This window comes from Conger conger, chromosome 8 (assembly GCF_963514075.1).
Source record: "Conger conger chromosome 8, fConCon1.1, whole genome shotgun sequence".
Taxonomy (NCBI): Eukaryota; Metazoa; Chordata; class Actinopteri; order Anguilliformes; family Congridae; genus Conger; species Conger conger.
This window is the reverse complement of record NC_083767.1, coordinates 7940563-7967082: the sequence shown is the minus strand read 5'-3', so window position 1 is coordinate 7967082 and position 26520 is coordinate 7940563. Positions and strand designations below refer to the sequence as shown.

General features: G+C 45.3%; 2 protein-coding genes across 2 annotated transcripts in view; both read right to left on the bottom strand.

The window, feature by feature from the left end:
- Positions 1–8199, bottom strand: part of immp2l (inner mitochondrial membrane peptidase subunit 2) — a 213876-nt gene extending 205677 nt beyond the window's left edge. Inside the window, exon 1 of the mRNA XM_061252672.1 lies at positions 8122–8199. The gene's annotated coding sequence lies outside the window, so the exon portion shown is untranslated. The remainder of the gene's footprint in view (positions 1–8121) is intronic.
- Positions 8200–12867: 4668 nt separating this feature from the next.
- LOC133134947 (dedicator of cytokinesis protein 4-like) overlaps positions 12868–26520 on the bottom strand; it is a 127080-nt gene continuing 113427 nt past the window's right edge. The window contains 5 exon segments of the mRNA XM_061251578.1: positions 12868–15320; positions 20029–20090; positions 21871–21990; positions 23651–23723; positions 24288–24397. Of these exon segments, the coding sequence (XP_061107562.1) occupies positions 14910–15320; positions 20029–20090; positions 21871–21990; positions 23651–23723; positions 24288–24397 (776 nt within the window). The 3' untranslated portion in view covers positions 12868–14909.

Here is a 26520-nt window from a genome sequence, read left to right as displayed (position 1 = left end):
ACGGTCGAATACCGGTTACACGGTCACTGGATTATGGTCTGCGTTCTCATGTTTAATGCTCACCAGTGGGTTCGAGAAGCCCCTGTGGCAATTATTAGTGTCTGTAGGGTAAGGCAAAAGCACGGCTTGGAGACTCTGCCCCTAGAGGACTAGGGTCTATGCAGGCTTCCGTTTCCACCAATTACCCTGCCTCATTTTCCTCATTAGCCATTTACCCCAATGGCCCGCCTGCAGATTAGACCGCAGTGAAACGCTCCATATATGCGAAGAGGAACAGCTGTTAGTCCTTGTCTATCAGTCTTGAGCTGATCGCGAAATTCAGTCTGATCATGTAAATCCTGGGTTTTCAACAGGGGTTCAGCAGACCCACGGGGGTCCTTGAAGGAACTGTAGGTGCTCCATGGCCAGATCTGATATAGACTAGACTAGAATACATATATTTGGGAGAATGTCAAAATATGAAGGCTTTTAAAAAAAACCCCTTTCAAATCAAATTAATTTAGAATACATTATCCTATAAACCTAGAATCATTATCCTGTTGGCTACTGACCTTCACAATGGGTCAGGCCAAAGTTACCGATTAAAAGCACAACATTTTGGCCAATAATCACGCAGTGTGCCACATGGTTTATATGCGGTGCATCACCATGGTGACCAGGGTTTATTAATCTCACCCCCGCCCCCCCCCCCCCCCCCCCCCCCTCGCAGATTTGTAACTGTGCCAATATTTCCTCAGTTTTGGTATTCAGCGCCGAACTGCACTGTAAATTTATGCTAATATTTGCATACGGTTTGCTTATGAAATGTGAGCGTGTGTGCATGCTGATAGCGTTGCTGAGATGGCGGTAAATCTTCGCTGGCGTTTCTCGAATTCGCCGCATGGAACCGCGCGTTCAGCTCAGCGACGGCGCATTACACAGCCGGGGGTCACGCGGGGTACACCGCACCCCCACGCGCACCGCTGCATCGTGGGAAGGTTGCATTAAACCCATCATAAATTAACATAAAAAAACACAAATCAGAAAAAGTTTATACCTCGAATTCAACAAAGCATCGAAGCTGTGCAAAGTAAGGGCATGTTTATTAGGTCTTCTTGTTGATTACTTTTTATTTTTGTGCAGCAAAAGAAAGAACTAAAAAACCAAACTTACAATAAGCACCTTTTTCCCTCAGAAAGAACCTTGCTGCTCAGATTTGAAGTCATATTCCATATTTCCCCATTCGTGCCTTTTTTTATTCCATCTATCGTACTTTGTTTTTAGCCTCCCCGCCGTCCTGCTTCCTCGGAAAGGCAAGGTGCAGAAATAGCCTGCTGCGCTACGGGTTTTCCCACGGCAGTTTTCCTTTCCCTCGAGGCGGAAGGACACGGGGTGACTGCTGCACTTAGGTGTGCTTTCAAACTATGCGCTGCAGCCCGGCTCAAGTTTTCACCAAGTTTGAAAGAGTAAAAGGCAAAACTCCCGCACAAAAAAGACGAAGGTCTCCTCAGGACATTTATGTACCATAATTCACCTGTTTATGTGTACAACCATTTTCCACATTTACAAACCGGCGTCAACCAGCGGCAGATGGGTTCAGGCCCTGCTAACTTGGGGGCCGGTTCTCTGTAAAACCGCTATGTGACAAAGCCCCTTTGCTGAAAGCGCTATACAAATAACAATTGATTGATTGATTGAAGGCTAAAAAATGAAAACTGGAATTCTTTACCCAGTCATTGTTGCCGCAAATCAAACCTCTTTTGGCTTAGATAGCACCCTACTGAAATTACCATGATGGGCATTTGCAGTTGAGTGGAGATTTGTAGGCACTGCTCCACAGAAAGTCTAATGAGAGCTTACGCAGTGCTCTAAAAAAAGACTGACATTTCAGGTGTTCTCCTATTTCATATTGTACAGTAGGCTATCGGGCTGCCACAGTAAAAGAAAACAGCACCCCGTTCAGTTGGCATTGTTGTTCCGGCACCTGTGACAGTAACATACTTTGACTTCAGTTCACGGTGCTTAACAGGGTTCCTTTAGTTTAATAGGCTCATGTTTATTCATTAGCACATTTAGCGCGGCTCTCTTATGTTGCCCGGGTCGATCGGCCGGCACTAAAGATATCACCAGAGTGCTGAGACTACATACACCACGAGCCTCTCAAAACCTGCGCGTTTACGACGGACTTTTGACCATCGGCTTTAAGTGTTAGCTCACCGTTCACCAGAGTAAACCAATGGGCTCTTAGGTTTTTCTGTGAAGAGGCCGGAGCGTAAATATCATCGGTTTCAAAGTAGCAGAGAAGGTTGACATATTTTATTTATTTTGGTTACAGAAGCCAGCAATACGGTTACACTTTCAGAGTGAGTGTGTGTGCTCCGGGCTACTGCTTCAGTTACCCATGTGACCAAGTGAACCCCCCACTAGTTGTTTCTCCATCCCACTAATATTACTGCATCTCATGGTGATGTCACACACTAAAGCGGTGTTTCGTGAACTATGGGTCAGTACCCAAAATGGGTGGGTCCTGGAATGAGACTGTAGTCCACTAGACTATTCCAGTATGTCAATTTGAAGGATCCCTGAAAGGTACTACATCTTTAATTTGGGTCCTGATGTTACAATATTCAAGAGCCAGTGCACGAAAGCAAGAAATTCATCCAAGTATAAAGGCTACTTCTGAATAACAGAAATAAAAAAAACAAACAGAAGAGAAAATGGAAAAAAAGGAGAATGAAATTCTGACCTGAACAAACGAAGGCTTTGCCTGACTGCAGCTAGCATATCCCCGGTGGAACGGAAGGGCAAACACTCCACCAGGCAGCGTAAATCACAGCCTGCTGAGATAGATTATGAAATAAGCCTACTTAAGGAAGAGGGGGAGAGAGAGTCAGCGCCACTCTAAATCGGAGCTCGCTCGCCCAATACATCAACTTCAACTCACCACTCCCACTTATGAATTATGATCTCAGGCCAACTGAAAAGGAGGAAGAAATAAATAAATAAATCTGATGAGAAATAGGAAGCCGCGGACGTTCGATCACTTATTTTCTCGAGTAAGCATCCTTAAAGTGACAAATGCCATCGCGCCAGGTCGGGGTTTTTGTCTTTGTGTTTGTGACACACTGCAATCCCTTTCTCTGTCGCACATTTGCAGCGTAGACCACAAACAACCGAATTTCCACCCGGCACTAACGACATTGAAGGACGAAGAAGCGCTAAAGCGACATTCGACCGACTTTATTTTATTTTCTGACGGCGGGGGTGTCACCCAGGTGGCGGGTATGGGATTAGCGCTGGCTTTCTGATCCGACAGAGCAAGTGTCACCTCAACGGTCAGTATGTGAGCGAGAGAGGCTGTATCAGACCTGCCCTGACCACCCACAAAACAGCGGCTCAAATCTGACCTTGCGAAGCCCCCTCGGACCTGGAGAACCAATCAGCAGGCAGCCTCCAGCTGCAATGTGTCTAATGGGGCAGAAAGCCCAAAGTGGGAGCGTCTCTGGCAGCTGCTGCGGCCAGGGGCGACGGGACTGACTCACATCGCTGTGTGTGGGATGGGACATCTGAACACAAGCCACAAGCTACCTCCTTTCTGGCACATTCTGTAGGTGGGGAGTGCCATTTTTTAAAATGTTTTATGTTTAATGTTTTAATGTTTTTGAATTTATTTAATTTCTTTGGGGGGGGGGGGGGGGGATGTGGGTTAAAGTGTTAGTCATTGGTTCGGTTAAGCCTTTAAGGTATAAGATCACCCGTGGCTATAGAATGTTCTTTAACTGAACGCTCGTCAGAAACGACGTGGCCGGTAACTGAACACTGAAAGCAATGGAGTTCTAGAACGCTGACGTAGAATTCCGAGAGGAACACTCTGAAAACCCTGCTCTTCGGAGGGGTGGGTGTCCCGCAGCGGCAGGCCCCATTTCGTCCTGGAGGGAAACGAGGCGTCGGAAACAAGAGGCACCGCAGCCCGTCGTCACCAGATGCGCGCGAAGCGGTCGTCCAGCCCAACGGCTGCGCAGTTCAGCGGAGCGGAAAGACTCGTCGCTGACAGAACAGGCTTTGTATTACACGAGCGCCTGTCTGCTCTCTCCCAAACTGACAAAGGACGCTCCCGCAACGGGGTTATGCCAGAAAGTATGACTGGCTGTTCACCGGAGTAAAAGTAATACATTACAGGATGAGAATTGGGTTTCAAAAACTCACATGACAGTTTTAAGGGCTTTCGTTCCCTTTCGACTCAAATTTTGCCTGTTCATTCACTCAGTGAAGTGACAGTGGGGTGGGGGGGGGGGGGGGGTCATTTCAAGTGAACTTTACTGCATCACTGTATTCCAGGGAGGAAATTGAGCTCTACACAGAACAACATAGAAAAGGTACTTGGGGGCAAGCTTGATTGAAACAAAGCGAAACCAGAGGAAATCACACAAAATAAAGGTCTTAACGCTCTTGAAATTCCAGGTTTATATACAACAATCTCACATAGTGTAGAAATTCCATGCGATGGCATAATGCCATTACATCACGGTGTGCTGCTGTTCACTGAGAACCTGCTTTAGGCCGCATGTGGCCCAGAAGCACATGTCTCTAATTACCCAACCAGCTCATAATCACACACTTATGGATGTTATGAGGGAAAGAAAAAAAAATCTGAAGAATACTGTTCTTCTCATACTTAAGAGGCATGCAGTGTTTGCAAAGGCCTCATTTTGGGGACAAAATAGATTTAAATTACACCACTTCAATTAATCTACTGCTCACCAGTGGCTTTTGGCTACAGACAGATTGTCATTGATGCATGAATTTGATTCTCTGTTACCAGATTACTTGCTGAAGGATTATTAAAAGACTATTTGTTATTCAAGACTTCAATGTCTTAGGGGTTTAAAATCAGTTTAGCATGTTTCTTGTCCAATAGGCCAATACTAAATCAAGACTAATGTGCTTCATGTTATTTTGGCCTGGTTTTGTAAGGTAATCTTTCCTGCACAATTCTGAAATCCACTTGAATTCCCATATGTGCGGTTCAAATGCAAACAGAATGCAACTGTTATTCAACTGGACAAAGACGAATTTAATGCCAAAATAATATCAGAATCATTCCTTCTACATTAAAATTCTATTTTCAAGATGCAGAGAAGAAAGCATTTGCAACAGGCTACTTTCGCGACCCGACGCATTTTTCTCATGCGTTTCAGTTATTGACAAACGTACCATCACCAAGGATACCGGCCAACAGACCAAGACAGAAATGGTTCAAAAACACTTCCAACTGCTTAAAACATGAAGAGATACTCACATCGGGAAGTGAACGCTCGCAAATATGTTTGTTTTCAGCAGGTATTTTAGTCAAAATAAGGCTTTAAAAAGCAGCATCGTTTCTTTCTTAGATGGACAAAGCACAAGGAGGATGGAAACTACACATCCTTCACCTGTCTCATAATCTGTTTTATTATTATTTATATTCACTAAGTGGCCACTTTATTAGGCACCCGTTACCCTACCTCTCCAAACAGTGAATCAAGTGGCGGAAAATCAATAAAGCACGCAGACATAGCGAAGAGGTTCAGCTGTTGTTTGACCAAACATTAGAACGAGAAAGAGACATGATGTATGCGACTTAGACCACGGCATGATTGACGGTGACTGACATGGTGGCGCCAGCATCTCAGAAACAGCTCCCCTCCTAGGATTTTCATGTACAACAGTCTCTAGAGTTTACAGGGAATGGTGCGATAAGCAAAAAGTGGCAGCTCCGTGGGTGTGAAAACACCTTGTTAATGAGAGGGGAGAATGAGCAGACTCGTTCAAGCTAACAGAAAGGCCACGAATGGTCAAATAACGGAAGATGGGGGAAAAAAAAACGTTGCCTAGTCTGAGAAATCGCACGCTCTGCTGTTAAAATGCCGATGATAGGGTCAGAATATGGCCTAAACAGCACGACTCCATGAATCCATCCTGCCTCGTGTGAACGGAACAGGCCTCTGCCGGCAGTGCGATAGCACAGGGAATCATTTCTTGGCACACAATAGGCCCCTCGCTGACCGCACGCATCCCTTTATGGCTGCAATCTATCCCTTTCCAAACGGACACTTCCAGCAGGATAATGGGATAATGTGGCATGTCACAAAGCACACATCATTTCGAGCTGGTTCCACAAACATGCCAGAGACTTCAGTTTACTGCAATTGCTTGGACAGTGCCCAGAACGCAATCCAACAGAGCAGTTTCGGGACGAGGTGCATTGGAAGGTTCACAGCATGAAAAATTATGCTATTGAATCAGCATAGAACAAAATTCCCAAGTGCATTAATGAATCAATACTATGAAGGATTCATGCTGTTCTGAAAGTAAAAGGGAGTCCTACCCTGTACTGTATAGGCGTACGCAAAAAACCACGAACAGTGTTCAGTTATAAACATTAGTGCATCCAGTTGGCTTAGATTCTCCCTTTGCAAAAAAAAAATATATATATATATATATATATATATAATGGGCCATCGATGGAAATAGCCTCCAGGAATATATTTCATAACCATAAGAATAAGAATAAGAATAAGAATAAGAGATAAAATGCATTCATGCAAAACATCAATTTAAATAAACGTCAAAAATAATAGGCGTACAATATCGCGAATGAATGCAAGACTCTCTTGGTCTAAAAGTTGTTCAGCACTGTAACTTCCTATAACATTGTGCCCGCTGCATATTATATAATTGCGTTAAAACCACTAGCACATATTTATAATATATCTGGGAAAAGTGTTAAGAACCCACACAAACCATGAAGAATGTACCATATCAAATGTAGTCTCGGTTACTTTCAATATTAGACCCATTTCTAGTACTGCATCATTTCAAAACAATTCAAGCAGCACATATTTCGATCAAATGTATCTACTGATAACGGAGCGAATGTTACACAACCAACAATCCGCATCAGAAGTATGGATTATCAAATTGCTTTCGTGCCGTTTTGTGTAACAACCAACCTCAGTGAACGGTGAATTCAATAAGATGTAGTTTGATCCCTAAGTAAGGAAGCAGTAAAACAGTGCACATTTCTGTGACAAAAGTATTTATTTGCGCTGTGCAGTTGTATTTATATTGTATATAATTCCCTACTTGGCCTATTTGCCATGTGTACTCGAAGTGATGATGTTTATGGCTGATGGCACAATGGTATCAATTGTAGTTTATCCGACCTACTCGGTCTGTTCTAATGAGCTAGATATTCACGTATTTGTACGCCGCTTTGGATAAAAGCGTCTGCTAAATAAAATGTAATATAAAGTGAATCTGCAGTACATAAAATACATTAATGCTTGTGGCTAGTCATACAAACAATACACCTGCGCTCAGGAGACGTAATTGACTTTAACGGGAAGCGAATTAATTCGTCTTCATAAATTACCATACTATTGGTCTTATTGGTGGTTACCATAGCGAAATCAAAGGAACGGTGACAGTTAAACATACCTGAATTATTTGTCTTAACCGATTCTTTTAGTGTACATTAGCTACATGCAAATTAGTGTGCTAGTGGGGTCCTTTATGACGGCAGAAATATGAACATATGCTTTATGTTTTTAAAGGTAACTACGTAACGACGCTGACAATACCTAGCTAAAACTAGCATGCAACTGCCCCGAATAGGCAGATACATTACCTGAGAAGCTAGCAAGCTAATGCTACCCAATATACTTTGGGTATATAGTTTGGCCTACACTGGTAACTTAGCCACATTAGCCAATCGCTAGCAAGATTCTGTGACCAATAGCATTACAAATCAACGCGTAATGCCAGTTAACTAATGAATGCAGTACCGAATGTATAAGGCATAGCTTGTAAACTTGATTGCTTTACAATCAAATCGATACATAATGTTACTAAAAATGTGCACGTAATCGCAGCTTCGGTTTGCTGTGATAGTTCTGCGCACGTTTACTTAAGTTGGCAAGGTCGGCACGTGCACACTGTAGCTAGCATATAAAAGTGGATGAGATGCAAATTCTCATTGTCGTATTTCGTATACTTTCACATGGAGCCTATGCTGGCCGAGGACATGACGAACAGCTATATTGTTAGTAGCAAAGAAATCCCCAGATCGCTTCTCTCTTCCCGTACAACCATGTCACCTACCAGTAACGTGCTCTGCGCAATCCCGCGCCGCTCTGTCACTACTGCGGAGCGCCAGGGCCTCCTCTGGGTCCTAAAGAAGACGTTCTCTCCAGTCTATGTACATTGCACGCCATACATTAATTTATATTATACACATGTATGTATTTATATTATATCTATACTTATCCATCCATCTCAAAAACGTTAATATACCCCGTCTCACGTATGTAGCTATTATTATTATTATTATTATTATTATTATTATTATTATTATTATCCATCCATTATCTGAACCCGCTTATCCTGAACAGGGTCGCAGGGGGGCTGGAGCCTATCCCAGCATACATTGGGTGAAAGGCAGGAATACACCCTGGACAGGTCGCCAGTCCATCGCAGGGCACACACACCATTCACTCACACACTCATACCTATGGGCAATTTAGACTCTCCAATCAGCCTAACATTATTATTATTATTATTATTATTATTATTATTATTATTATTATTATTCGCAGTAGTGGTAGTAGTAGTAATTTACAAATAACTAGTACAGGGGTCAGCAACCCTGGTCCTGGAGAGCCGCAGGGTGTGCTGGTTTTTGTTTTGTTTCTGCAACTGATTCATACCAAGCAACCAGGTGAGGCCAGTTAACTGAGTAATCAACTGCTTTAATTGATCAATTAAGTGCTGAGCAACAACAAAAGCTAGCACACCCTGCAGCTCTCCAGGACCAGGGTTGCCGACCCCTGAACTAGTACGTTTCTAATTTACTCTGATTTCACCTGTTTATCACAGGGATCCTCAAATCTGGCCCTTCAATCCAAATTTGGCCCTGGTTTTCTCTCCTCCCAGGTAATTAACTGAGCAATTGATTGGCCCAACGAGTGAGCCTCACTCCTGGTCCTGGAGAGTCTCAGGGTGTGCTGGGGTCCTCACTCCTGGTCCTGGAGAGCCGCAGGGTGTGCTGGGGTCCTCACTCCTGGTCCTGGAGAGCCGCAGGGTGTGCTGGGGTCCTCACTCCTGGTCCTGGAGAGCCGCAGGGTGTGCTGGGGTCCTCACTCCTGGTCCTGGAGAGTTGCAGGGTGTGCTGGGGTCCTCACTCCTGGTCCTGGAGAGTCGCAGGGTGTGCTGGGGTCCTCACTCCTGGTCCTGGAGAGTCGCAGGGTGTGCTGGGGTCCTCACTCCTGGTCCTGGAGAGCCGCAGGGTGTGCTGGGGTCCTAACTCCTGGTCCTGGAGAGCCGCAGGGTGTGCTGGGGTCCTCACTCCTGGTCCTGGAGAGCCGCAGGGTGTGCTGGGGTCCTCACTCCTGGTCCTGGAGAGCCGCAGGGTGTGCTGGGGTCCTCACTCCTGGTCCTGGAGAGCCGCAGGGTGTGCTGGGGTCCTCACTCCTGGTCCTGGAGAGCCGCAGGGTGTGCTGGGGTCCTCACTCCTGGTCCTGGAGAGCCGCAGGGTGTGCTGGGGTCCTCACTCCTGGTCCTGGAGAGCCGCAGGGTGTGCTGGGGTCCTCACTCCTGGTCCTGGAGAGCCGCAGGGTGTGCTGGATTTGGTTGTTGCTCAGCACTTAATTGATCAATTAAAGCAGTTAATTACGCAGTTAACTCACCTCACCTGGTTTCTTGGGTCTGAATTGGTTGCTGATATTACGGTGAGAACAAAAACCAGCAGACCCTTTGGCTCTCCACGACCAGGAGGTAAGGAGAGGGTGGAAAACCAGCAGTCATGGCCCTCGAGAACCGTGATTTGAGTAACAGGAACAAGGGTTTACCAGGTCTCGAAACATCACAATAACATCTCTTTAAACACTTGATAGCCCAAGGCATACAAACACATGGTAAGCCCCTTCTGTTCGTTCTCCCAAAGCTGAGTTGCAAGATTGCCATAATCATACAGGAGATGCTCCTTCAGCTGTTACCTTTTCCAGAAACCTCTCGTTCTTATCAGAATTAAATATAGCCCTACTGCAGTTCCGGTTGTAGCCTAATGCCTCAATGTTATGAGCTGGAAAAGGGACATTAGTTTGGAACATATCCTTGTCCCTCCGACTTGATTAATTGTAATACAAACGGAATGGAATTGTCACTTAAATAGCAAAAACCCACACCAGGCCATTTTAGCTGTGAAATTGAGCCCTTTAGCCAACAATCTCTTGGAAGCGTGGCCATGGTGTCAAAGAACTCCTTAACAGTCCTGAAAAATGAGTGGTAATGATACCGTGCAATGAAGTATGCTGAAATAAATGTGTTAGGTAATGGACAGAGCAGGTAAAGTGGCTCATTTTCATTGTGAGGGTCAGCTTTTTCAATCAAGATTGGAATTAGAAGTGAAAATTCATTAAATTTGTGTGTGTGTGTATGCGTGTGTGTGTGTGTGTGTGTGTGTGTGTGTGGCGTGTGGGGTGTTAACAGAAAGCGACAGTTGAAGCACTGTACGCAATAACAAGCACCAGGATATAACGCACAAGACAGGCACATCTATTGCAGAAGAACTGTAAGGGAGGACTTTGGTTGCAAGATGGGGTATTACTTTGAAACGGGGAAATAAATACAGTTCATTACCATTTCGTGATAAGGCTGGCTAGCTTTTGCCCGTGAACGTTGTCTTTTTATTGAATTAATTTGTAACGCGTTAGCCTACTTTGTACAGGATGGAGTGTGTGGCTGTTTTACTTCAGGGCGAGAGAACTCAACATGCAGCATGCGACCAGTAACTGCAGTCTTCTGCTATGTGCTTTATTTCGACTGCCTGCTTGCTGTGATAGTACATGAATCTTAATTTATACAGTTAAATGCGACAGTATTGAGACAGTTGTGTTAAATTGGTAATTTGCCATCTGTACTAGTCACATTTGTATTTGTATCAAATGAAATAATGACAATGAGGCAAAATGGAAAATTCACAATATCTGCTTATTTTATTTAAAAACAAAACGGACATTGAACTATATGAGAAATAGTCATTGTTTGATTTGAAAATACAAAATTTGATTCTGTAGAGGAAAACTGTATTTGACTGCATTAGACTATGGTAGGAAATAATGAATAGTCTTGCAGTGCAAATGTTGATTAATGAATTGCAGGATATTAATAATTTGGTGTGTGACATGTTTAATAAAATGAAACAATGGGTAAAGGTGACAGCTAATACATGTATTTTTGTAAGTAATATTTGTACTCCAAAAAGCATATATGTGCATATACACTATATATACTGTAGTGTGTATAGATACTGTATGCCATAAATAAACCACAACATATTCACATATGTATTCATCATAATATCACACCTGGGAGTCAGGTGTGAAGCCAGTCTGGCCAATCCAGTTCAGTTCATTACCTGGGAGGAATGAAAACCAGGGCCAGATTTGAGCATCCCTGTGATAAACATGTGAAAACAGAATACATTTGAAAACACTACTACTATTAGTACTATTACTACTTCTAATAAAAATAGTCACCAATAAATGTAATGTCAGCAATAAAAACATGATTTATCCTCTTGAGCTAATGTTTGCCTTTGCATTTAATGAACCCTTAGACTTACACACACCAGTAACCATGGTGATAACTTGGAACGATGGGTAAAGAGTGGTGTGAAAGTGAGGCCCAGTTGAAGATTGTGTGGGATGAAGAGTGAGACGGTCACACCCATTGAGGAAATGGCTCTTAAATAACGCTGGCCTTTTATCTAATGTATGCTGATTAAAACGTGAAATGAGTGAACGGGGAGAGAGGATCGCTCCAGAACGCGTCAGGCCTTCATGCTCCACGCAGCAGAGGCCGAGAGGAATGGAAGTGTGATAATGGACACCCCCTTTAATTCATGGCCTCTCAAGGCCAGTGTGTTTGCATTAATTTCTTATAAGTTGCATATTAATTCCAACAGAGGCAACAGGGCAAGATCATCTCCTTGTGGATAATGTGTAAGGAGGGTCGCTCGGCAAATGTACATTATTCAGGGCTGCCTGGCTCAAAATCAAAGTGTCTGCAGTTTCTATTACTCACACTATTGCTGTATATATATATATATATATATATATATATAAATGTTTTCTTCTTTTCTCCTTCAATTTAGAATTGACAATTTCTCTCAATATCACTCATACCCCATACCAGGAAAATAGCAGCTATGTGCATTGTGCATTCCTTACCTTATTTTACTATACAGGCCACACAGTACTACAGGAGAGTCAGTCACTATTTTACACCCTACAGGCCACAAAGTATGACAGGAGAGAGAGTACCAACCTGGGTAGCAAGCACTCACAGCAGAGATCCTTTTTTATAGTCAGTCAAGTAAATTACTTCAAAACTCTATAGAGCAATCTCTTATTCAGATTTTTCTACTTTTCAGAATAAGGTTAAGAAATATTTTTTTGCCTTATCACTGAATATTTCTTCCCAGTGACATTTCACAGAAAAGTGTATTTTCCTACTCCAGTCAATCACACACAATCTCATGAACAGACTGCAAAAAATTTTTAGAGCCAGATTAAGTATTCTTTGAACATTAATGTGTGCAGCCAGACAATAAGCATTAAAAATGTAAATTACACTGTGTAGTGTGCACTCATCAAATAAAAAGCTCATTTTCAGTGGCGAAGTGATGACATTATGAAACAATATGGAGAATGATATCTTCATATTCAAGCAGTCTTCACAATATTGTATGCATTTGGTTCCATCACATAATGAATCCCATTTCTAATCCCCCCCCCCCCCCCCTTCAAAAAGCCTCATATATAATGAGATACTAAATTATACAAACTGTCCTTGTCGAAAATGTTTTTATTAAATGGTGTTATTCAAGCATGTAAATGCGTTAGGTGCAGTGACGCATTGCTTTCATCCTTAAACACTCACTAAAACATATACATATTTAACATTTATAATTAGAATTTGTCCTTGCAACATTCAAAGCGGTAAATTCAATATGGCTACATTTTGTTAAAAACACAGTACTTTATGTACAATAATTGTAATAGACAAGGTATTTGGCATACTTACAACAATCTCATTAAGTAATTTACACTTTCACAAGTACTGATTAATGTAAATATTTTATCCCAAATTCACAAAAAAAAAAATCATACAAAAAAGTGAAACATACAAAGAATACTGTGGTTAATATTGAAAAAACTGGTCACTGATTTAAAGCAATCAATATTTTCCACTGAAATATTGCAAGACATTGGCCTGTATTCACCCAACCTTTATCCTTAACTTTGACTTACAAGTAAACTCAAGTGTTACACTTTTCCCTTCAGAACCTCGACTTGGCAAGTTTTAGTGATTATTAAACTCTCCAAACTATGTGTGTGAAAAAAGAATTCTCGTTTTTGTGAGTCAAATTTAAGTACAAACTTTGACTGAATCCCAGCCCATGTTGCTCACGAGAAAACACTTTGAAATTGTGGGCGTACTGGACCCACGGCTATAGTCTAAATACTGTAAAACAGCTAGGAAATACAGTACATTCAGTCAGCAAGTTTTTGAGCGAGACAAATACGAAAAACCCTTTTAAAAAAAGTTTGCCTGTATAAACAAGTAGCTAAACATTGCTTTACATAAAATGTTGACAAAAAGCTTTGCAAAGAGAATGTTTTAAGTTGTGTTTTTCGGAATGGAAGCCCTTTCCTGCGAGGGCTCACTGGCAGTCTAATGTGACAGCATCTAAAATGCACTGTGCAGTGTCTCATAAAACATGAAATGAGCTAATGCCCACAGCGACGAGGAAGTGACTGATCCAACAGTGGATAAAAAGTGATTTACAGTAGCGATCCTGCCGGAATACCTCTGTGATGCTTGTTTGTGCTTTGTCTGCATAACCCTATTTGTCTTAGTACAGTGCTAATATTGCTTTATACAGACCTCATGCAACCAAGAATCCAAATACTGCTTTCACAAACTGTACACAAAATGTCTGACAGCTCAGTTCTACAGTATACTGTTGAGTACTGTACACAAAATGGAGAACACCACTGGACACTGTCACAGTCCGGCCGAACATTTCCAGTCACTCGAGTGGAATCTAAAGTTCTAGTTAAAATAAAAGCATATATGGTCCTTTGGCACAAAACTTGGAAACCCACAGATTTTATATACGGGAACACCAAACCATCGGTCGGAACTGTTAGATACTGGGCTACACTGAATGTCGTACAGGAAAGATCGAGCACCTTTATGATGAGCCAACTAAGAAAGGTAGACAGCAAGACCAGTGAGCTGCAGAACTCACAATTAACCTTCATCGAAATTCTACTTTTCTTTTCTTTTATATTTAAGGCAAAAAACCCTGTATTATCTTTTTTTTAATCCAATATATACATTTACTTGCATTTTTTTTTACATCTATCAAAAATACATAACAATGTGTTAGTTGTCACTTTTTTTCCTTCTGTAAAGGTAATTAATTAAGATGTGGACCTGCCAGATGCAAAGTACTTAACGGTGCTGTTAATAGGACGGTTTGCTTTAAAGTTCTGTTTCCGTTTAATTCTCCCACTCCCTCCCTCAGAAGCCTTGGGGGTTTAACAAACCCAGTAAAAGTGTAGTTGTGCAAAAAAATTATAATAAGTGAGGTCTATCTATCTAAGACCTTCCTGGGTGGAGTCTAAACCAGGAAGCAGCACTACAGCCACCAGACCTTCCTGGGCGGGGTCTAAACCAGGAAGCACCACTACAGCTGCCAGACCTTCCTGGGCGGAGTCTAAACCAGGAAGCAGCGTTACAGCTGCCAGACCTTCCTGGGCGGAGTCTAAACCAGGAAGCAGCATTACAGCTGCCAGACCTTCCTGGGCGGAATCTCAGGGTTACAGCTGCGAGACTTTCCTTGGCAGTGGGCGGGGCCGGGGTACGGGTTCAGTCCGGCCGGGTCGCTGCTGGTGGGGTTTGGGGGGCAGGGCGGGCGGGTCGATGGGGGGGGGGATGGACAGGCTGTGAGGCAGAGGTACGGGCCGGCGGGGGTTGTTCCGTTCGTAAACGCTGTAGGGGGGTGGGGTCTTGTTCTCCCGGCGAATGAGCTCATCCGAGCCGCTGGAGATGGAGGTGGTGAGGGCGTGGTCGCCGGGCGTGGGCCCCTCGATGCCAGACGTTTCCGAGACGCTGCAGCGGCTCAGAGAGGAGATTCCGCTGCTGTAGCTGCCAGAGAGCACGGGCGAGTTGGAGACCAGGCCAGTCGACTGGCACTCTGTGGGGGAGGGGGTGAACGGGGGAGCCGAGCCCTGCAGGGAGGAAACATAACCGGGCTTTACAAAACCACAGAGCGAGAAAACACCAGCACCTATTACTGCACAATACCATGGAGGTAGACAAACACCAGCCATTACTTTACAATACCACAGAGCGAGAAAACGCCAACCCCTATTACAGCACAATAGCATAGAGGTAGACAAACACCAGCCATTACTGCACAATACCACAGAGCGAGAAAACACCAACCCCTATTACAGCACAATACCATAGAGGTAGACAAACACCAGCCATTACTGCACAATACCACAGAGCGAGAAAACACCAACCCCTATTACAGCACAATACCATAGAGGTAGACAAACACCAGCCATTACTGCACAATACCATAGAGTGAGAAAACAGCGGCGCTGTCACAACAAAATCTATCCCCCTTACAAAACGTATCCCCTCACGTTTCCGGTTTCCGGTTACGTTCCCCTCATGCTTAAGTTAGCGTCATGAGTTAGCGTCAAGTCGACAGCGTGGTTGCCAAGCTTTATCTGTTGGTTGCTATGATGCGATCTATAAGATACATTCCCCTGATGCGTACGGTAGCGTCAATTGGCTACCGTGTCTTTTTGTGAACGGCATACGCTTAGTCATTACTCCGGTATATGTAAGTTAGCGAAACATATAAATTGCCAATTTCCCTACAGTTTAAGATAGCGATAGCGATAGCTAGTGCTCATCTCTCGGTGGACTAATATCAGTACCGCTAGCTAGTTAGTGAAATGGACAGCAAACCATTCGGCAATAAATGTATGTAGAGAAGTAGATAAGCATGACAGAGGTAGATGTATTTATGTTAGCTCCCCAGCTAGCAAAATAAGAAATATCTAGCTAGCAAGACAGCCAGACGATATATCGCTCGCTAAATAGGAAGATTTTTATTCCTAGCTAGCAAGGCATCTTTCTATCTAGCTAGCTAGATGTAGCCTATATCGTGGTTCAATGGATAAAAATAATTGAGATATTACATATGAAGCACTACATATTCACAAAAGCATCGCCAGCTTGCTGATGCAGAGCCTATTACACACACCAGTAAACAAATATGCTTGACGTCATTGCAGAGACGGAACCGGAAACGTGACCCCGGAGGGGATAAGTTTTGTAAGGGATAGAAGGGGATATTACTGCACAATACCATAGTTAGAATGTACACAAAATATAGACACCAAAGAGACATAACACATAAGACACATAAAACACACACACACACACACACACACACACACACACACACAGGGATGAAGAATATCCTGAGGAAGAGGGAGGCGGGTAAATCACTAAAAATGACAGGACAGATTGCAGATTTCCACTTCATCAACCAATACTGTGCACTGGAATGAGAAAGCACAATATGCTGTGGTTTTTCTTAAAAAACCCATCCACTAAAATGTCTTCTCCGCAATTAGACCATTGTCTCGTCATGCACAGATCAGTTATTTTTATTTCAGTCACTCCTTCTCATATAGCGTAAGGGGCGGGAAGAAAGCAAAGCATTTCCAGTAGCTAAATAAATAAATAAATAAATAAATAAAAAGGAAAGAAGCTTATCCATCTTGCTGAAAATCAACCTTTCTGCCATGGCGCCTGAGCGGTTGCCACGGTTGCTGGCGGAGTGTTTCATCGGTCTACACCGCCGCCCTCAATCACGTTTGACAGTTGGGAGCGCGGAACACGGTTGGCACGGTAACAGCCGTTTTGTTTCCCTATCTGACGGTTTAAAGGCAGAGGGGAAAGTGAGGGGCTGACGCTCCCAGCCGTGGCAGGCCTAACGCGCGCGCACACGCCTGCCGGAGGCCAGGTTCTGGGCGAGGCGCCTCGCAGACGGGTCTCCCGACGCGGCCGTTTCCGAGAAGCGCGTCTCCGCGCCGGGTGAAGTCGAGAGACGGCGAGATTGAGTGTTTTTTCCGAGAAGTGTTTATTCTGGCGGTTTCCATGGTAAACCTTTGTTGAGCGAGGCCTGTGGGCACATCCCGTTCATCAGGGCTGGTTGAGCCCTGATGGGACTGATGAGTGGGAGTGGTGGGTTGAGCGCTGTCCGTCTGGGAGAAACTGGCCTCTCCTCTCCCTACCTCTCATCTACGAACACACATTTGAGGAAATCCATCCCTTGACCACAAAAAACGTCAATTAACTAAAAATGGAGGTAAACGGTGTCTTTGTTGATGTTTGTGACGCTAAGTGCTACTGAAAAAGCGGTGTTTATCTAACAGTTCAGGATTTACTCCTGACTCTGCTCTCGTCAGAGCTTCGAATTGCTCTTATGATCTATAAGTATCTTTGAGCTTCTGATTTCAGGATCGACTCTTAAATCTGCTCTTTAGCTATATTCGATTTCCTGATCAAATATATCTTAAGTATGGATTTTGATTCGGCGATTTGCACTTAAATCTGCTCTCATAAAATAAGCGCAATCTTTCGATTTAACGCCTGAAAGACAACATCACTGTATCTGCCCTCCCCGATTAGGTCGAAATCTCACCATGGAATATACCTCACTAACTTCGCAAAAAAACAACTGTTGCAGCAGCGGACGAAGCACACTTTCCTTGGGCAGCACAAGCAGTGGGGTGTGAGATTGTGTGGAAACGTTGTCTTGGCACCGAACCACCGTCTGACGGTATCAACGGTGTTACAGTACCTCTGAGACGGGGAGGGGGAGTGTGGGAAGTGGTGCGAGTTGTTCTGGATGCTAAATAAAAGGCATCGGTTCGCATGACAGAAGCAGGCACGCCACTGAGCAAGGGCGCCGTGTCCTACACCCCACAGCGTCGCGCCGGGACGAAGAGTCCACCGCGCTGTCCCAGGTGACTGCACTCTGGGTATTTTTACATGCGCTTCCATTACCAGAACCATGTCACCGTTTCTCAGAACAGATCGGGTTAATTGAATAAGTTGAGTAGAGGTGAAACTATTACACTCTGTCCCACGGTGAAAACTGACCTGGGTCAAATAGTTAATGGAAATACTTTTTTTACCACTTAAGATACCATTAAAATTTATTGCAGATTGCAGACATTTTTTTTTTTTTTTTTCAACAATAGCAAGAACAACATTATTTTGTATGACTGCAAAATTTGGGAAGCAACACATTCCACTGAAGATTCTCAGGCATCAGCAGGGGTGTTATTTTAATTTTATGGGTATCCAAAAACGTTATGATAGTCTCATTCTGGTGAAATAGTCTGTTCATGCTTAGGACTCCATGGTTATATTACTCTATACATGGTTTGACTACATTATGCAGACTAATTCAGGCATTGTACGATAACAATATAGCCTACGCTGTTAGCATTAGCATGCTGTAATTACTTTCTATGCCTTGTTTATGGCTTATCCAGATTAGCTCAGAAAGCATTCCTGTTAGGCGCTGCACATTTTCATAATGATTCATTGTAATTGCCATGTTAATTTAATTACTTTATTATGAATTATTGTTAATTAGTTTGTGTCGTTATTGGCTGCCTAAATTGACACCCTGGCTTCCGGCTCGCGTTGTTGGAAGCTGCGAAATGCAGTTCGGTGGCTGTTATGAGGATGCTCTTAGGTGTAGTCACGCCGTACAGATGAACAGCAGTCTTTCCGAGACAACTGTGTGAGAAACGGGGGCCTGTTTTGTCCAGTCAAATTGGAGCATGTGCATTTCTACGGAGATAGGCATGTGCTGTAATGAATCCACGTTATGCTACTCATTTCTGCCACCCAGTTCATGGGAGTGCTCGTTATATTTCGCCAAATCGATGGGCTCAGGCCTCTAATGGTGCTCCAGGGCGGCACGGCCAGGGTGGGGTGGGCCGGATGTCTAATTGGTCACATTATCAGATGGGCAACATCCAACGTCAGAGATCAATGTGCCCAGCTAGACAACAGAGTAAGAGGACAGAATCCCAATAACAGCCATTAGACCTGGATTCAACACGACCTGACGGCAGAACCTGGGAACGGATCCCACAGACAGCGGAGAGAGGTTGTATGCAAAAATAAACAAATAAACAAAATAAATAAAATGAGAAAATATCCGACATGTGTCCTATCTGCTACTAACAATGAAAGCTGCTTTCATTCGCAGGGCCCCCTATAAGCGATGTTCCCATCAGCCACTGCAGGTGGCCCATTATTGGGGTGCTGAAAATGTGGCACCATGTTTTTTGGCTTATAGGGACGCACTGGGTTGACAGGGAGGAATTTCTGAGACCCGACAGCCTGCTGGAATTCAGAAGACACTTTTTATTTTGGCCCATAGTGACCTCAAAGGCCATTATGGCAAAGCAGCACCAAATTGGTCCATTACTGGGCTGCTGAACAAGAGCCCTGTTTTACTGCAGTCAGGGAAGTGCTGTGTTCACAGAAAAGACCTTCTGAGAACCTACTCTCTCTGCTGGAGCTCGATAGATGTTTTTCCAAAGTGACCTCAAAGGCTATTATGACAAAACTACACCGAAGTGCCAAAAACCTGGATAACTACGACCACCAAGTCACAATTCTTAATCAGACCTGGGTTGTACATTCTTAAAATGCTTCGAAAGCTTAGGAGTTCACCAAACACCAACCAACCTGCATTTGTGAAGAAGAAAGTAACGCTTAAATCAATTTGTAAGAAAAAGTTAGGGGCAAACACTGACTGAAAATCAGCCTGTACTTCTACGGCAGGGGTGATGAAAAATCAGGGTGTGTTAGGGGGCCACCAACCTTTTGGGGAGACCTGGGGGTCTGCACGGGGGACAGGGACCTCAAGTTCCTTGCCGGCGATCCTGTCAAAGGTAAAAAAAAAAAACACAGTGGGTTATGCCCCTGAAAAGGCTGGAGGAGAGATGTGCACACACATGCCGGACAGCTGCGGTAGTGAAGCGTGCAGAAAGAGAGCCATGGACAGAAACAGACGCTCGGTCCCCCAAATGCACTCGCCGCTAACGCGCGCATGTGAGGGCCATGGGCAGAAACAGACACGCGCACGGTCCCCCGAACGGGCTAGCCGCTAACGCATGTGTGTGAGAGCCAGGGGTAGAAACAGACACGCGCACAGTCCCCCGAATGGGCTAGCCGCTAACGCATGTGTGTGAGAGCCAGGGGTAGAAACAGACACGCGCACAGTCCCCCGAACGCGCTAGCCGCTAACGCTCGCGTGTCAGAGCCACTGGCAGAAACAGACACGCACAGTCCCCCGAACGCGCTAGCCGCTAACGAGCGCGTGTGAGGGCCATGGGCAGAAACAGACACGCACAGTCTCCTCGAACATACTGGCCGCTAACGCATGCGTGCGACCGCAGGCCGGAAACCGAACAGCTGGCCCACCTGAGCGCGCCGCGCTCCGCTAACGACGTGAAGCCGCGCGGATCACGGGGAGGAGGACCGGGCGGCGAAACGGCCCATCTGTCTGGGAATTAAAAAGACGGCTCGGCTCTGCGCTGACAGCGGGGGGGGGAGGGGGGGAGATCCGAGGAGAGCCGGGATCGGGCCAGATTAAAGCAGGACACTTCTCCAGGGCTGGGAAGGATGAGCTTGTGGAAAATGGCCAGAATTTGGGCGAGAGAAAAGCAGAAATCCCGCCTGCCATTTTGTTAAAGCTGATTATGCTACAAGTATCAATACATTGACACACACAACACACACACAAATACACACAGACACACACACACACACAAACACACACAACACACAAACACACAGACACACATACACAAATGTGTGCACACATACATACTCACATACACACATACACACGTGCACACACACACAGACAACACACATACAGCAAACGAAACACACTCCCTTTAGTTTCGCAGAAGGCCGGCGGTACAGTTGTGTGAAAGACACTGTAAATGTGTGAGTTGGGGCAGCTGGTGTATAACGGGGAAGGAACGGGCTTTGAACACAGGGGTCAGGGGCTGAGTTCCCAGGTGGGGTATAGCTGCTGTATCCTTGAACAAGGTACTTAACCAGAACAGCTCCTGTTTTCATCCAGCTATTACAACGGATACTACTCCTGGTGTAAAATCCAGCCATGGCCAGCTTGAAATACCAGCTACCAGCTGTTGCAAAACCTAGCTTGAGCTGGCCAAACCATGTTGTGTATGGAGCTTGTCTAACTGGTCAACCAGCTACCAGCTGTTTCAAAACCTAGCTTGAGCTGTTTTTTTTCAGCAGGGAGCCAGAAGGGTAAGTCACTCTGGATAAGAAAGTCTGCTTAACGCATTAAAAAAGAAAAACACTTTTTTTCCTTGTAGTCGATCACAGACAGGGAACAGATAGCAGTGTTCATCATGTGCAGATTTATGGATGAAAACAGCATCACGGGAACACAGAATGCGTTAGCACCACCAGGAGAAGCGGATCAGACTCTGTGGATGGGGGGGAAGGGAGGGAGGGGGGAGGCGGAGGGATGAACAGCTGAAGAGGACAGGGAAGCAGACGAAAAAGCCAGCACTTTGAGCCACAATGGAGCTTCAGGTCAAAGAAAAGGCAGTGGAGAATGTTAGAGCCAGCTTTGAGACATAGGCAATGTTTTACTGCGGCTTCAGAAATCATCTTTACCTGGGTACGGTGGCCTAGGAGGGACAGGGGGCGATACCAACTTTCCCACAGTGTCTGATATTTGTGTGTTAGCATCCTTAGCACTGTCTAGACTCCAGCTACTCGGGTTGGGGTTCACGACTTCAATATACAAAAGATATATCAGGTCAATTATTTGGTCAGGAATTTGGTCAATTACAGCCAGTCAAACAGCTTCAATGCTACAATACCCTATATGAGATCACTACAATATACTGTCAACGTATATTAACAAACTATGGTACATTAGCAAAATCTTATACAGTACATGTTCAAATTAGCATATCCTGTTGTGAGGCAATTAAACAAAGAATATTGTCCCTTCCCCACTTGCAGACACTGCACCTGAAACCCCATAAAGGTTAAACAAACATAATAAGACACAATTTTATATTCTCATTTGCTGCTTCAGTACTTTCAGTGCATTCCCAAAGAAATAAATGAAAATAAAAAAACTAGACCGAATAACGCTAATGTGCACATTTCACAAGATGCGTTACTTTCAGGTGAACCTGAAAAATAAAGTCACAACCATGATTAAAAACCTGTTCCACACAGTCTAATTTATATTCTAATGGCCTGTGAAATGACTAGCTGTGAGAAGAATAATACTGAATGTTCTCCCAAGTTCATACGCTGAGTCATCTATATTCATAGGCTGCTACCAATTTGGACGACAACAGAATATGAGTCAGTTAAAACTGCTCTCAGAAAACGTGAGATTCATTTTTAGAAACAAACCCATCAACCTTATGTGGGATTTCTGGAGAAAAAAAAAAGTGATCAAATACATTTTGTTCTTTTTAATGGAATACAAGACTGTTTCCAAAAAACGCCTCCCTGAAACATGGGTGAAAAAAAAAAAACAGCTGATTGTGCTGATTATTTTTGAAACAACTTGAAAAAGCACAAACGTTTATCAATTTCGTGATTTGGGACTTTTGCCTGAAAGCGCCTTCCTCCAGAAAAAAAGAAAAGAAAAACATAACGAAGAAAATGGCGAACACTTGATCCGCGGCGTGTCTCCTGGAATGGCGCGTGCGGCCACTTAAACTCCCCGTGGCCGGAGTGTAATTCCTTTTATTTCCGTCGGAGTGAAACCTCGCCAGGCGGCGGGGCTGGCTGCTCGTTAATCATTTTTTTCGAGCCTTCAGAGTGCCGAGACGGAAATTAAAGTGGGCCACCTAGTGTTTCCCAGACAACCGAAGCAGCTGTCAACAGCCACGCCACGCCACTCAACTTCCACCTGCCAGTGCGGGGCTGGCTATATTTAAACCCCGCAGGTTGACACCGAGAGACGATTTCATTGGCTGGAGCAAGCTGGGTCACTGCTCCATCACGATCATGCGTTTAACATCTTCACTGATATTATTCCCGTCATGGGCATATGCAGATACTTAGATGAAGAAAATGCTATTTTAAAAGCCAATAATTACGCATGATGACTTGGGGCACAAGTCACCAAACGCTCTCATAATGGCAGGAGCCTGTGCAGATAGCTCAAAAAGACATCTGACATGAACATCTGACAGTCATTGAACGGCATGGTTCTGTCTTCCGCTGGAGGGGAAAATCCTTTGATTGGTTGGAATCCATTGAGAACAGCTCATTGCAGGATTTATAATGAAGCCTCACCTCGATGAAATAGTCCCTGGAATATACACGGCCTGTCAGTCTAAATGCACTGTACTAGAACTAGCTTTTTATGCAGCCCTGTTTGAACAGGTTGTGTTTTTGAGAGCATTGTTAGACGCTCCCTTACCTTTGTCAGGCGTAGAGAGGTTGGGGTCACTCCGTGGCAACGAGTTGTCCCCTATCTGATGTGGCAGTGACCTCTGAAAAGGGAAATGATTGTAATCATGTTCTACCCAGGCAGGTGACTATGGGAGATGTAGTTCACACACCATCACACTGATAGGGTATGTATTCACTCTTGTCTCTGCTTGTGGTATAAATAATGTCATCAGCATGAGATCTTAGGAGGTGAGGTGTCCATTCCTACTTGTGTTAAATAGTGAAATACATTCCTACATGTGAGAGATAATGGGGTATATTCTCACCTGTGAAAGGAATATTCTCACCTGTGAGGGGTATATTCTCACCTGTGAGGGGTATATTCACACCTGTGTCAGGTATAGTCTGACCTGTGAAGGGTATATTCTCAACTGTGTGGTACATATTCCCACCTGTGAGGGGTATATTCTCACCTGTGTGGGGTATATTCTCACCTGTGTGGGGGTATATTCTCACCTGTGAGGGGTATATTCTCACCTGTGTGTGGTATATTCTCACCTGTGTGGGGGTATATTCTCACCTGTGAGGGGTATATTCTCACCTGTGAGGGGTATATTCTCACCTGTGTGGGGGTATATTCTCACCTGTGTCAGGTATATTCTCACCTGCGTGGCGTCCTGGGCGTTAGGGTAGATGGCACTACAGGGCCTGTCCCGGGGCGAGAGGCAGGAGTTCTCTCTTGAATGCTTGTGTTTTTCCGACAGGAGGGGCGACCCTGCAGGGGGAGGGGGGGGGGGGGGGGGGAGGACACAGAGACTGAATACTGTCCCTGTACACCCCTCACTCTGATTTAACACCAGCAGGGTTACACACTAACCCCCCTCCTCCCGAACAGCAGCTGTCCCCTGGCCGACGTTCTGACGCGGACGCGCTAAGAGCAACACAGCCGCCGTGAAATATCACAGAGCTACACGGGGAGATAACAGCTGTAGCCACGCACGTGACACGCCAGCACGACGAGGCAAACCATCACCATCTCCCCACGCCCTCGTTTTAATAAAGACGTACGACACAAAACCGCTTAACTGCGGTCCCTTCACACTCACCTAATAGAGAAAATCGACACACTAGCACAAGGTGCAAACTATTAGATTTCCCCGCGCACTCATTTAATAAATAGATATGACACATGGACGCGGCGGTTTAGCGTAGACATACGGCACAACGGCCTGAGGGGGCATGCTAACAGTTGCTAACTGCTTTGCTTCAGACTGTTCACAGCAAGTATTAGCCACCTCGCTAAGCAGCCTGAGTGCTTGCTAACAGCCGTGCCTGTGTGCTGCTTTACTACAGTCCCTTTGCAGCAAGCATTAGCCACCTAGCTATCCATTTCCAGTGGGTGTTTGCCACCATGCTACCCATTGCAAGTAAGCAGTAACCACCTAGTTGCCCGTTTCCAGCGAGAGCCAGCATTAGCCACCTCGCTAAGGAGCTCCAGCATGCGTTAGCCACCTCGCTAAGGAGCTCCAGCATGCGTTAGCCACCTCACTAAGGAGCTCCAGCATACGTTAGCCACCTTGCTAAGGAGCGCCAGCTAGCATTAGTCACCTCGCTAAGGAGCTCCAGCATGCGTTAGCCACCTTGCTAAGGAACTCCAGCTAGCATTAGCCACCTCGCTAAGGAGTGCCAGCATGCATTAGCCACCTCGCTAAGGAGCTCCAGCATGCGTTAGCCACCTCACTAAGGAGCTCCAGCTAGCATTAGCCACCTCGCTAAGGAGCTCCAGCATGCATTAGCTACCTCGCTAAGGAGCTCAAGCATGCATTAGCCACCTTGCTAAGGAGCTCCAGCATGCATTAGCCACCTTGCTAAGGAGCTCCAGCTAGCATTAGCCACCTCGCTAAGGAGCTCCAGCATGCATTAGCCACCTTGCTAAGGAACTCCAGCTAGCATTAGCCACCTCGCTAAGGAGTGCCAGCATGCATTAGCCACCTCGCTAAGGAGCTCCAGCATGCGTTAGCCACCTCACTAAGGAGCTCCAGCTAGCATTAGCCACCTCGCTAAGGAGCTCCAGCATGCATTAGCTACCTCGCTAAGGAGCTCAAGCATGCATTAGCCACCTTGCTAAGGAGCTCCAGCATGCATTAGCCACCTTGCTAAGCAGCTGATGATGAATAATGAGCCTCGGCAACGGGGGACCACGCCCAGCTGTCACCGCTCTGCTCTTTCTGGCTGCCAGAGGGGTGGGGGGCTGGCACCCCCGATCTCTCCACCCCAAACCCGTCACCAGCCTGGCCTTTGTCCCGCCCCATACAGAGGAACGTGCGCATTACGGCCGTCATTTCCGCGGCGGACGCCCAAATGACTCCGAGCGCCCAGACGATGGGCCAAGTCCTGATCGGATTTGACTCCATTCTGCCAAAAGCTTTGGGGTTTATCGGGGTGGGGGTGTTTTGGTTACAGGAAGCTGAAAAATGGAGGGCGTCCAATGCAATAGGACATAAGAACAACATCATGATGAGAGCAGGCTGTTCAGCCCATCAACAGTCATCATTAACTACAGACCAGGCAAGACCAGACCAACTACCAGGGTCTCCACTACAGACCAGGCAAGACCAGACCCACTACCAGGGTCTCCACTACAGACCAGGTAAGACCAGACCCACTACCAGGGTCTCCACTACAGAACAGGCGAGACCAGACCCACTACCAGGGTCTCCACTACAGACCAGGCAAGACCAGACCCACTACCAGGGTCTCCACTACAGAACAGGCAAGACCAGAGCCACTGCCAGGATCTCTACTACAGGACCGGGCAAGACCAGAGCCACTGCCAGGATCTCTACTACAGGACCGGGCAAGACCAGACCCACTACCAGGGTCTCCACTATAGAACAG